Raw genomic sequence first — 12,277 nt, forward strand, 5'->3', positions numbered from 1 at the left:
GTTATACATGTATTAATAAAATTATATATTAAATATATTATATATATATATAATGTTATTAAAATACTATAAAATATAGATAATATATGCATATATTTATATATTTTATATAAAATATAAAGTTAACATGACCCAGCCGAGTCACCTAATTAACCTGACGGAGTCAAGAGTCACTCAAAGACGAGCCTAGTGACCGGGTTTTAAAACACTTGTATAGACACCCCCCTCCATGGTCTACTCGAAATTCCATCTCAACGATCGAACTTACCAACCAAACCATTTTTAGGATTCCATTCATATAGTTGATGAGCCAAGGCACAAGCAAGTCGTTTAGACCTCCTTGTTTATCACCAAACCCTAACCCCATAAGGTTTGGTATGGGTTGGGTCCTGGTCAAACCCGACCCATTGACATCCCCTGCTCATTACCCTAAAAACAAAGCCCTACGTCACATCCAAGCCGTCCATTATCTAAACGACCATTTTCACCCGTCTCTGCAAGCTTCCCTCTGTATAGAGGCCGTAGGAAGATATTTTCCTCCCCACACCGACACAGGGTATTCTCCCAAACCCAAACCAGTCCCTTAAACGAAGGGGAAAACCGGGGAGAGAGAGAGAGAGAGAGAGAGAGAGGGCGATGATGGATTCGGATCAGGGGAAGCTGTTCATCGGCGGGATCTCGTGGGAGACGACGGAGGAGAAGCTGAAGGAGCACTTCGGGGCGTACGGGGAAGTGAGCCAGGCGGTCATCATGAGGGACAAGGTCACGGGTCGACCCAGAGGCTTTGGCTTCGTCGTCTTCGCTGATCCCTCCCTCCTCGACACCGTTCTTCAGGACAAGCACACCATCGACGGCAGAACCGTGAGTTCTCGATTGATGGGTTCCCTTCTTTTTCTTCTTCGATTTCCCATTGGTTTCCTCTTCTGGGTGTTTGAGATTTTGGGTCTTCTGTTTGTTTGATCGGTTCTTGTGCTTTCCCATCGTCTTTGCTAGGCTGGGATTGTGGTATTACTGGTGCCTTTTGCTTTGTTTTTGGGAAGATTTGATGGAATGGGTTTAGCCGCTAAATTGTTGGTGTAGGGCTAAGGCCATTTTGCGTGCATATTTTGTAGAGTTAGGTTATTCATGTGGAAACAAGGATCCTGTTGGGCTTTCTTTTAGAAGGAGGGCAAAAAAAAAAGGCAACTGTTAGATGTTGGTTTCGTGTCTGATTTTGGTTTCTGATGAAACTCCAAACCATTGCGTTGCATCGTGTTCTGCCTTGCTTTTATGATGTTTTCGAATGAATTTTAATGATGGTACGAGGGGATGATCTATGTGTGAGCGAGTGCTCGCTCGCTCGCTCCGTAATCTTTCTGTTCGTTATATTCTCACTCACCTTAGGTTTATCATTAAACAATTTTTGTGTTGAACGATACATGATTGGTGGTTATGCTTAATTGTGACTTCATGCTAGTTTGATTTTAAATGATATTCCTCCTATATGTTAATAATCATAATAGTTGTTTCTGCTCTGCATCACAGTTGATTTATATTGGAAACCATGTTATTGCCTCTCAACTCTTTCAGGAGCAATCTTATTCTCCCAAATCTTGTTTCATTATAACTATATATATGTTTTTTTTATTGTTGGTGCTAGTATGATAGCTGTCACGGGCTTATTGGGAGTGCCGTATGGCACATGGTGATCCCGACCATGACCACGACCAAGTCACTCTGGTGAGTCCAAGAAACTAACACAAGCACACATCAAGCACAAGATCACTACAGGGTGCAAGCACGCCCGTGCACAATCACATAAAGAGAACAAGAGGGCATAGAGCAAGAGTTTAAGAAAGCATTAACTTCTTATAGCAAGCTTGAGAGAGAGAGAGAGAGAGAGAGAGAGAGAGAGAGAGAGAGAGAGAGAGAGAGAGAGAGAGAGAGAGAGAGAGAGAGAGAGAGAGACTTTGTATACGAGGATCTTAGGGCAAAACCCATTATTACAATACTTAGAGAGGGAGAAGAGGTATTACATTAGATGAAACAAAGTGACAACATGGCAGTATGAAACATGCTCCTTCGCCTAATTTGGTGCCGTCCTCGATGCTATTTGTTGGTGGTAGTGCTGAATCTGTTGCTGAAATTGACGAATGTTGCGTGAGGTCTCCCAATTGGCGTCACTCTCTGGTAATCCTTTTCACTTCAAGATATGCTTCTTTACTTCTCCAAGGTAGTTATTGACATGGTTCATTATAAACTCGACTTCTTGGGAGGTTGAGGCTGGTGTTGACGACGATGCTCGCTGTGGGATTGGAGCTCATTGAGGTAAACTGTGGTTGAGATATTCTTCATCTTTTTTGAAGGACTTCAAGTTGCACACATGAAAAAGTGGATGGACTTGAAAGCTAGTAGAGATATCTTACTTGTACGTCAGGTTGCCGATCCATTGGATAATGATGAAGGGCCCATCATACTTTTGAATGAGCCCCTGATGATGTCCACATAAGATTGTTGTCCTTTTGGGGTATATCTTGACTAGTACCTTGTCACCGACTCAAAATTCAATAGGCCAACAATTCTGATGCGCCCACTTATTCATTTGCTTGGCAACTTTATATTGAAACACCTTCGCCAATTTAGTTTGGTCATGCCAGTTTTTGACGAATTGGTATGCAAAGGGCGCCTTGCCTCGACCTTGGACCACTATGAAGTGCGACATTTGTGGTTGTTGCCTTGTTGCAATCTTGAAGGGGCTGTGATCCAAGGATTCTCTCCTTTGAAGATTGTAACAAAAAAATGAGCAATATCCAACAACTCCATCCAAGTCTTCTGATTCGCACTGACAAAGTGCCGTAGATATTCTTCTAACATCTTATTGATGCGCTTAGTCTGGCCATCCGTCTGTGATGTAAGCTAATAGATAAATGTAATTCAGATCCCAATAACCATAAGACTTCTCTCCAAAACTTGCTCGTGAAGCAGGCATCACGATCGCTAATGATGTTTTCTGGGGTGGCCCAATACTTAACTACATGCTTCACAAAGAGTCGAACAATGTCTTCAGCTGAATAATTGGTAGGAGCAGGTGCAACGGTCGCATATTTAGAGAACCGACCAATCACGATCAATATGATGTTGTATCCCTCTGTCTTTGGCAGGCTCACGATGAAGTCCATTGATATACTCTCGCATGATCGACTTGGAATGAAGAGAGACTTTATCAATTTTGCAGGCTTCTGATTGATGGCTTTATCTTGTTGACAAATCAAGCAAGTGTGCACATATTCGTGTACGTCATCGCACATCTGTGGCCAATAATATACTCGCTCAATCAACACGAAAGTTCTCTCTTGTTCTGGTTGCTCTGCACATGAAGAGTCATGACACTCCTTCAATATCTCTCGTCTCAAAGATCTCCATTGAGTTACGTATACCTGACTTCCTGTTGTCATTAGCAATTCATCTTGTTGCCAAAACCATCTCATCTTTCCCTCCTTCATCAGGGAAAAGAGATGTTGTGCCATCGGATCTTCTTGAAGGCCCTCTCGAATCCTGTCGAGGAGGTCACTATGAGGTCCCGTGATCGCAATACCATCTTCAACTAAGGCTGCTAGCTTGGCCTTCCTACTCAGGGCATCTGCCTCCACATTGGTTCTACCAGGCTTATACTTCAGAATCATGTTGAATTCCGCCAGAAGCTTTTGTCACTGAGCTTGTTTAGGACTAAGCTTCTTCTGGGTTTGGAAATAGCTTGTGGCGATGTTCTCCATGTAGACAACAAACAATGAACCTAATAGATAGTGCCTCCAGGTGCGTAGGCAATGGACAATAGCGATCATCTATCTCTCGTGCACTGTATACCACCACTCGACAGTGTTCAACATTCAATTCTCGTAAGCGATGGGTTGTCCATTATGCATTTGCACGCCTTCGATGGCATAATTCGAGGCATCTGCCTGCACTTTGAATGACTTCACGTACTTAAGCAACTGCAATACTGGTTCTTTTGTCATGGCTTCTTTTAACGCCTCAATGTTTTCTAGCACTCCTCTTGCCACTCCCACTTATCCTTTAACAGTTCAGTCAGTAGGGCCGCAATAGCAGAATATCCTGCGGTAAATTAACAATAGTGGGTTGCTAGTCCCAAAAAGGAGCAAAGTTTCAATACCTCCCGGTCCTGAATGGCCTTCACCTTCTGGCAGTCCATCCTCAGATGACCATCCCCAACTATGTGGCCTAAGAAACTTATTTCTTTTTGGCCAAACATGCACTTCTCTCTCTTGACATTTAAATCCTCCTCATGGTTTGAAACACCATGCATAGATGCACATGTTCTTCCATACTATCAATATAAACAATGATATCGTCCAAATATACAACGGCAAATCGATATAGGTACGGGTAGAATATTTGATTCATCAAAGTTAAGAAAGTTACAGGAGCGTTCGTCAAGCCGAAAGGCATTGCCAAGAACTTGAATGCACCGTATCGCGTGACACAAGTGGTCTTGGCCTCGTCTCCTACAATCCTGACTTGCCAATACCCCAATCACAAGTCCAATTTTGAGAAAACTCAGGCCCTTTCCAATTGTTCAAACAAATTAGTAATTAAGGGCAAGGGATATTTATTCTTTATAGTCAACTAATTGAGTGTCGTACAATCCAAACAACCGTTTGGATCTGTCATGCTTGATTTGAAATAACACAGGAGCACCGAAGGACGCCTTCAACAGTCGAATGATCCCAACATCTAGCATTTCATTCACTTGTCTCCTAAGCTCTTCCAACTCAGGTGGGGCCATTCTGTATGGCATGGCAGAAGGCTTTCCCTTGACACCAATTCTGTTTGATGATCGACTTCTCTTCGGGGCGTCATTTGTCTTGTCAACTCGATGGGCATCGCCTCCCGAAACTCCTCTAACATGACAATGACTGGTGACAGACATCCTCAGGAGGCTTCGCCTCGTCCTCCTCTCGCACTTTTACTAGGAATGTTTGTTCGCTTCGTTGGAGGCCCCTCTTGATTTGTAGAGTAGAAACAATGCGGGTGTTCAATGGCAATAATGTTGAAGCGGGGATCATGCACGGAGACTCCTCACCCATGAAGCTGACGACATCTAGATGTGGCATTGCTACTACTTTGCTTGCCCGTAAAAGCTCCATACCTAGGATTATCTTAAAATTGTCCAGCAGAGCAATCGAGAAATCAATTTTGCCAAACCACTTTTCAGCCTTGATTGTCACGTCTTTGAATACTCCCAAGATGGGTTGTGTGGCTGAATTCACTCTCTTCATGCGACTCGCTTTTTGGTCCCATCACGTGCCTAGCCTTCTTGCTTCCGTCTGGGCAATGAAGTTGTGCATGACCCCCATATCGATCATCACTTTGGTAGCCCTTCCGTTGATGGTCACTTTCAAGTACATCAATTCTTTCTTTATCGTGGACGTTGCAAAGGTGGACCCCTCTAACGCGTTCACCCTTTGCAAGCCCCCCCCCCCCCCCCCCCCCCCCTTGTGGGTTCCTATTCGACTTTAATAGCATTGGTGGTCTTATTCCCCACATTTCCTTGGTTCTCATTGGGGCATTTTCGCACTAAGTGATTTCCACCGCAATACCATAACCAAGGGCACGTTTGTAAGAGAAAAAAACTCTCATAGGAAAAGAAAGTTTTGCCTATGAGAGTTTTTGATATGAGAAGTTTTCCAAAAGAAAGTTCTTCGCTTATTTGTCTTCGATATTGAGCATTACGGATGAGTAGGCACTAGGCAACTACATATTCATGAATGGTCCCTGTGTGCCTCAATGCCATTAGTTTGTCGCAAGCCATTTCCTCGGCATTGTATAGGAGGAAATATTCTCTCATCTCTCTTTTAAAGTCGCTCCACGACTCAATCACCAATCTTTAGTGTTCCATTTTTTGATAGTGTTCTCCACTATACCGTTGCATTGTCGGTCAGATACCTAGCCGCAGTGCGAATCCGATCAGTATCGTCTTCGATCCCAACTTGATCGAAGAATTGTTCCACGTCCCACAACCAATTTTCGAAAATCCTGACATCCCTTTCCCCTTTGAACTTTGCCGACTTGATCGACTTTAGTTTAGGCTTCTCATGTCATACTACCATTGTGTTTCCACCATTTACACTATTTCCAAGATTTTTGGCGTTACCCATGCCACCAATTCTATTACCCAATAACCTTTCTAAGACTCCGTATCTCTCTCGGTGTTCACGCAGTTCTGTCTCGTGAGTACCCAACTAGTTTGTCAGTTCTTGGACTGTGGTCGTCAACATTTCAACCTCAACCCTCACATCACCATCTAACTTTTTGAACTCGTCCTGTGCCCTCTCAGCTACATTGGCATATGCTCGGACATATGTCGATAACTCTACCATCTTTTTCTCAACCTTGGTCACCCGTTTTTCTAACGGGCTGACCATTTCTTCCAATCAGGCCACTTCCACCGCCTCCTTGACAACTTTTTCCTTGCATGCCTTCTTTCCTTTTTGGGACTTCCCAAGAAGATCACTTCTGAATCAGTCACTAACCAAAACAACCGTCGAGGGTTTTGCTATATACCCCTCTTTTACTTCTCCCAGTTCTTGAATAAGCTTTGATGCTAGTTGTCACGAGCTTATTGGGAGCACCACATGGCACATGGTGATCCTTACCAGGCCAGCCTAACGAGTCTAGGAAACTAACGCAAACACACAACAACGAGCACAAGATGCAAGCACAATCTCATGAGCATGCACATACACAATCACATAAAGAGAACAAGTAGACATAGAGCAAGAGTGCAAGAAAGCATTAATTTCTTATAGCAAGCTTGAGAATGTATAAAGCAGAGTTACCGAAAGTGCCTAGGTAAGTGGGGAAGCGCGAAACGTCGCTCTTACGAAACACGCAGGGAAGTGCGCTTCCCATCACGCTTCCCCCTTCCCCCATTTTTTCATTTTTTTTTTGCTTCCCCCTCGCTTCTTAGGTCGCTTCCGGTTCGCTTCCGAGACGATTTCTGATTCGCTCCTAAGTGGTCCCACACTTCCTGCTTCCTAAAATTTTGAAAGTGCCTCACTTCCCGCTCCCGCTTCCTCAACTAACAACCATGGTACAAAGAGATAGAGAGAGTAAGGGGGGGGGGTATCACTTTGTATACCGGGGATCTTAGAGGGCAAAGCCTATTGTTACAGCACTTAGAGAGTGAGAAGAGGTACTACATTGTTGGTGCTAGTATGATGGCATTGCTGAGCGTTAATGGTGTGAATGGATTTGTTGATCTGAGTTTTGATTTTTTGTTAATTATTCTTTTACTTTTATAATGTTTTATAGATGTCTAACATCTCTCCTGTAGAAGCAGAACTTAAAGAGATTTTTCGGTTTTATGTAGTTTTTTTTCCTTTTTCGCTGTTGATTTGTTGCTATTCATTAAGTGAGATTTTGAACCAACAATGAGATATGATGATGTTTCCTAATAAACACTTTGTATGAGTTGTGAAAGCCAATTATCTGTTTCCTCTCATGAAATAACACCTTGTTTTCTGTATGAATTGCATGTATCTTTCAATTTTGTGGTTTCATAGATGTGCTTGTGCTTTCATTTATTGTCTGACAGTTATCTCTGCTTTGATTATTCAGGTTGAGGCAAAGAGGGCCTTATCAAGAGAAGAGCAGCAAACATCTGCTAGGGCTGGGAATGCTAATGCAGGGAGGAACATTGGAGGTGGCAGCATCGTCAGAACCAAGAAAATTTTTGTGGGAGGCCTTCCTTCAGCTTTGACCGAAGAGGGGTTCCGTGAATATTTTGAACAGTATGGTAATGTAACCGATGTTGTAGTGATGTATGACCAGAGCACCCAAAGGCCAAGGGGATTTGGGTTTATTTCATTTGATTCCGAGGAGGCTGTTGATAGAGTTTTTCACAAGACGTTTCATGATTTGCATGGTAAACTTGTTGAGGTCAAGCGTGCTTTGCCAAAGGATGCAAGTCCTGGAAGTGGTGGTCGTACAACTAGTGGGAGCTATCAGAGCTATGGCAGTGCTGGTTCCAACCTGAACACATATGATGGTAGAATGGATGCAAACCGATATGGTCAACCTCAAGCACCAGGAGGTGGATTTCCTGCATATAGTTCTGCTGGCTATGGGGCGCCTAGCTATGGGTATGGAGCAGCAGGTAATGGCAGTGTCGGGTATCCTGGTTATGGGGTTGGTGGATATGGCAGTGCTCCCCCTAATTCTGGGTACAGTGGCCCAGCTGGTGGATATGGAAATCCATCTGCATCTAACAATGCTTATGTTAGTGGTCCACCTGGTGCTCCCAGAAGCCCATGGAACAACCAAGCACCTACAGGCTACGGAATGCAAGGGAATGCTACTGGTTATGGTGGAAGTGCTGTATATGGAGGTGCAGCTCCGTGGAGTGCATCTGGTGCTGGAGGTGGTGGTGCTCCTTCAGGCCAGTTACCTGGTGGTGGTTCAGGTTTTACCAATCCAAATTATGGGTATGGTTATGGAGGGGGCGAGGGGTCATATGGTAATCCAGGTAACTATGGTGCTGTTGGTGGTCGTGCTAGTACTGTTCCTAATACTGCCTCCAGTGGTGGCAATGAGCAACCTGGGGGAAGTGCCGGTTATAAGGGTGGTGGCTATGCAGATGCTAATGGGAACTCAGGATACCCAACTTCTCTATGGAGGTCTGATCCTTCACATGGTATGGGACAAGGTGGAGGCTATGGTATACCTCAGGCAAACAGTGCTTCTGGAGGTCAAGCTGGGTATGGTGGTGGGAATCGGCAGAGCCAGTAAAGTGTTTGAAAGACGAATGGATCTTCTGGTTCATGATAAGTGGCTACACTGGCGAGTGGAAGTTCTGATAATTCACTGCCTGGCTTTCCTTCCTCCGGTGGAGGCCTCTTTCAGAACGAAATGGAATGCGGGACTGGTTGGGTTGCTTAATTTCTCATAGTTACAAGTATCTCTTTTGTTATTTAGATCAGTAGATCTAAGGAGTATAAACCTCTTAGTATTTCCTTTGCAGTTAAATTTTGTGGGATGTCTTTAGGTTTACTCGCTAGCCATATCTAGCTTTTAGATACATCAGTATCTTCATCTTAAAGTGTAGTTGGTTTGTATTTGCTGTTGTGATTGCTTAGCTTGTCTTTCCTTGTTTTCTTCTCTAGTGTTAATGCTGTAGTAGCATAAACTTAGTATTCGTGATTAAGAAAGACTAGCAAAATACTTGTAAAGGACTTACTATTATCTTGGCAGCATGATTTGTACTATGGAAGGGGCTAAGCCTTACTATTAGTTCATGATACCTGCTAATGAGTAGTCTTTTGAAGTAGACATTCAAGTATAAAGGAGGAAGGGGAGGTAAACACTTGAGCTTAGGATAGGAATATTGGTACCGGAAATATTTGACAGTGGCATCACACTTTTGTACAGGGGAGATGCTGCTTTTCAAGTATGCCGAGATCCAGGACTTGAGATAGTGATGAAGGTGGTCGGTTCTGCAGGATTGTTTCAACTTGTAACCCAACCATATGGCGAGCAGCTGCGGATTTAACTGTGGTGGTTCTTCTCCCTTATGAATTGCAGCAAATGGCTGTTTGCACTTGATGATTCATATAAAAACTGCAGGCAGCAAAGTGTGATGCTTGGCTGGCAGTCCTTTATGCCTGCTATACTTCACGTCTCGGCTTGTGAGGATTAACACTTCAAAAGCATCTTCTCTGACATTCCATCTGATTATATTGTTAAAAATCTATTGCTGAGGCAGGTCTAGGGATTTACAAACAAGTTCCTTTTGTGTTTTGCTTGAAAAAAGTGTTTTATCTGGTCTTTTTTTGTTGGTCGTGTGAGCCAATCTTGATTCCATTTCTCGTAATAGTTGTCATTTCTGCATTTGTCCAAACCATATATCAAAATAATTAGATTGTTCCCCAAAGTCAAATTCACTTCTGGATCAAAGGACCGGGGTATATATTTCGAGTTGCTTATAAATAGGTAAATATTTGCTACAATAGATTGTATGTTGACTTAATAAAGTGCGTTTTTTCTCTACATCTAACACATCTACATGTTTTTTTAGTGGGATCTGGCTTTTGGATAACAGGAATCCGACCTGTGTGCAGGTTTTTTCCGCAATCAAAAAATCAATGGCCTACAATGTGCAATACTTTCTAGGGTAGAAAAACACGTTTTTCATCATAAAACCATGATCCAAGAGTCATTTCCCACTAAAATGATCATGCTGAACATATCTGTTGGGTTAGAACGAGTTTACATTATGAGATTCCAACTAAATTGTACCTACAATCGGTTGTATTAAATATATAAATACGTGGTCAGTTTATTACTATTTTTTTAAATTAATTTCATTTTTAGTCATCTTATTCAAAAAGCCTGCCCAACCCCAGCTTGGATATCGAAAAGAAAAATCCAATCTACATATGCATCTTTTACGGCTTTTCAGGAACACACCTGTGTTTTTCACCTGTTAGGGGCCCGTTTGTTTCAGTCCATTTTGTTGGGGAAAATCCAACATGGCTAGAAAGGTTGGACTTTTCCAACCCTGGGTGAAACAAACAGCCATTCGATAGGGGTAAGAAAAGTCCATGCTGGCAAAGTAGGGCTCAGGTTTTTTGATCCCCTTTCCTTTTTCATCGCGTTATTCAATCGCCCCTACAATTAGGGGTGGTCATTGGGCTGGCCTGAGCCCGAGCTTGAGCCTGTTTAGAGCTCAGGCCGAGCCCAAGGCCATTTAGAACTCGGCCAGCCGGCTTTAAGTGCGGCCTGGCCTGAAGATGCCACAACCCATTTACTAACAGGTTGGGACTTTGGCCTGGTTACGGCCTCTGGTTTGAAGATCTTCCCATGACCCAGCCCATTGGGCCAATGTGAAGTGGGTCGGGCTCTGCCCGACCCAAATCCAACTAATTAGATAAATAATAAAGAGCCCGACCCAAATCCAACTAATTAGATAAATAATAAATAATTAACAAGTTCTCTTGTACCCAATTAATTTATCTTTTCAGTTTTCATAAAATTAATGCAACTAATTAGGTAAATAATAATAGTTATCAAGCTACTATGTAATTAATTATTTTTTATATTATTAAAAATTAATAAATAGCTCAAGCCCATAGGCCTGTTGCCCTACTGGCCAACCTAGACCCGGGCCATGTATACAGCGAGACGGGTTTCAGACTGGTAGCTAACGTGCCCAGGCATAAAACCTTGACCCAAACCCAGCCCATGGCGGGTTGGGCCGGGTCGATTTGGCCCATCAGGCCGCCAGGCCTGTTACCCACCCCTACCCACGACCCCCAGTGAAAACCCATCCAAATTGACAGGAATGTGGGCTCCAAATTGGGGAATTTGTGCCTTTCACAGGAAAGGGCATTTCTATCCCTTGACTGAAACAACCGGAAGTTCACACCCATCTTTACTTTGCACTAGTGATAATAGATACCGTACCAGTGTGTCAAACAAGGACATGTAAATCACTATTAAGTTTAATTTAAAATCTCTCTCTACTCTTCCTCTCATGTCGTTTTCCACACTGATGAAGCACAAACAGATGCGAGAAATGAAGAATAAACTTAACCAGGTTTTTATGCATCAAATTAAGCACCATGTACATCATCAAGTGATATTGTAGGAAGGGGGCATGCCCTGATAGGCGTCACTGAAAGCGCTCATGATACCAGGCCGAGAGAATACAATCTGCATATGAGCAGACAGGTCTGAAACTTAGCATTCCTTCAACAACTAGCTTGATCTACCATCCAGATAAAAAGTGGATAGTCACCAAAAAATATTCCCATGTGAGAAGAATTTCTCATCAAATCCCAGAGCCAGAATTTTTGGATAACTACAAGAAATCTGTGTTTTACTGGTGCACCCTGGCGGTAGCGCCAGTGTAAAACGCGTTTTACTGGCCAGTGAAAAGATCTTTTTTGGCGCAGCCCTATACTACGTCAAAACACGAGAAAAATATTCGTTTTCACTGGCGCTAGAGTTTTATGCGCCAGGAAAAAATATTCACTGGCGCAGCTTCTATATGCGTCAGTAAAAGTAACTTTTTACTGGAGCATCTCCCTTATGCGCCAGTAAAAGTGTAACCCCCTTCCTCCCTTTTCCGTTTTCATTTTTGGATGCCTCTCGACGAACTGACGGCCCCTCCACCTCCTCCCTCGACCTCATCCGGCAGACCACCGCCCCCACCCGCCTCCCCGGCGGGAGCGAGCCGACCGTTGACAAGGAGCTTGGTGACCGCTTCATGTTCCTCACG

The 12,277-nt window shown here is 43.4% G+C and overlaps 1 protein-coding gene across 1 annotated transcript; it reads left to right on the forward strand.

The window, feature by feature from the left end:
• Nucleotides 1–528: 528 nt before the first annotated feature.
• Nucleotides 529–9,246, forward strand: LOC149819273 (heterogeneous nuclear ribonucleoprotein 1-like). Its single transcript, XM_089985894.1, has 2 exons — nucleotides 529–861; nucleotides 7,618–9,246. Exons 1-2 carry the CDS (start codon nucleotides 637–639, stop codon nucleotides 8,785–8,787), a joined length of 1,395 nt encoding a protein of 464 aa, XP_089842020.1. The 5' UTR covers nucleotides 529–636; the 3' UTR covers nucleotides 8,788–9,246.
• The last annotated feature ends 3,031 nt before the right edge of the window (nucleotides 9,247–12,277 follow it).

Source organism: Nuphar pumila, chromosome 13, assembly GCF_984573655.1.
Source record: "Nuphar pumila chromosome 13, dmNupPumi1.hap1.1, whole genome shotgun sequence".
NCBI lineage: Eukaryota > Viridiplantae > Streptophyta > Magnoliopsida > Nymphaeales > Nymphaeaceae > Nuphar > Nuphar pumila.

What these genes read in the sequence shown, in the direction of transcription:
- LOC149819273 (XM_089985894.1), top strand. Translation starts at nt 637, where the DNA reads ATGATGGATTCGGATCAGGGGAAGCTGTTCATCGGCGGGATCTCGTGG. An exon ending in ACACCATCGACGGCAGAACC is followed by an intron (nt 862 to 7,617) that starts GTGAGTTCTCGA and finishes TTGATTATTCAG; the next exon opens with GTTGAGGCAAAGAGGGCCTT.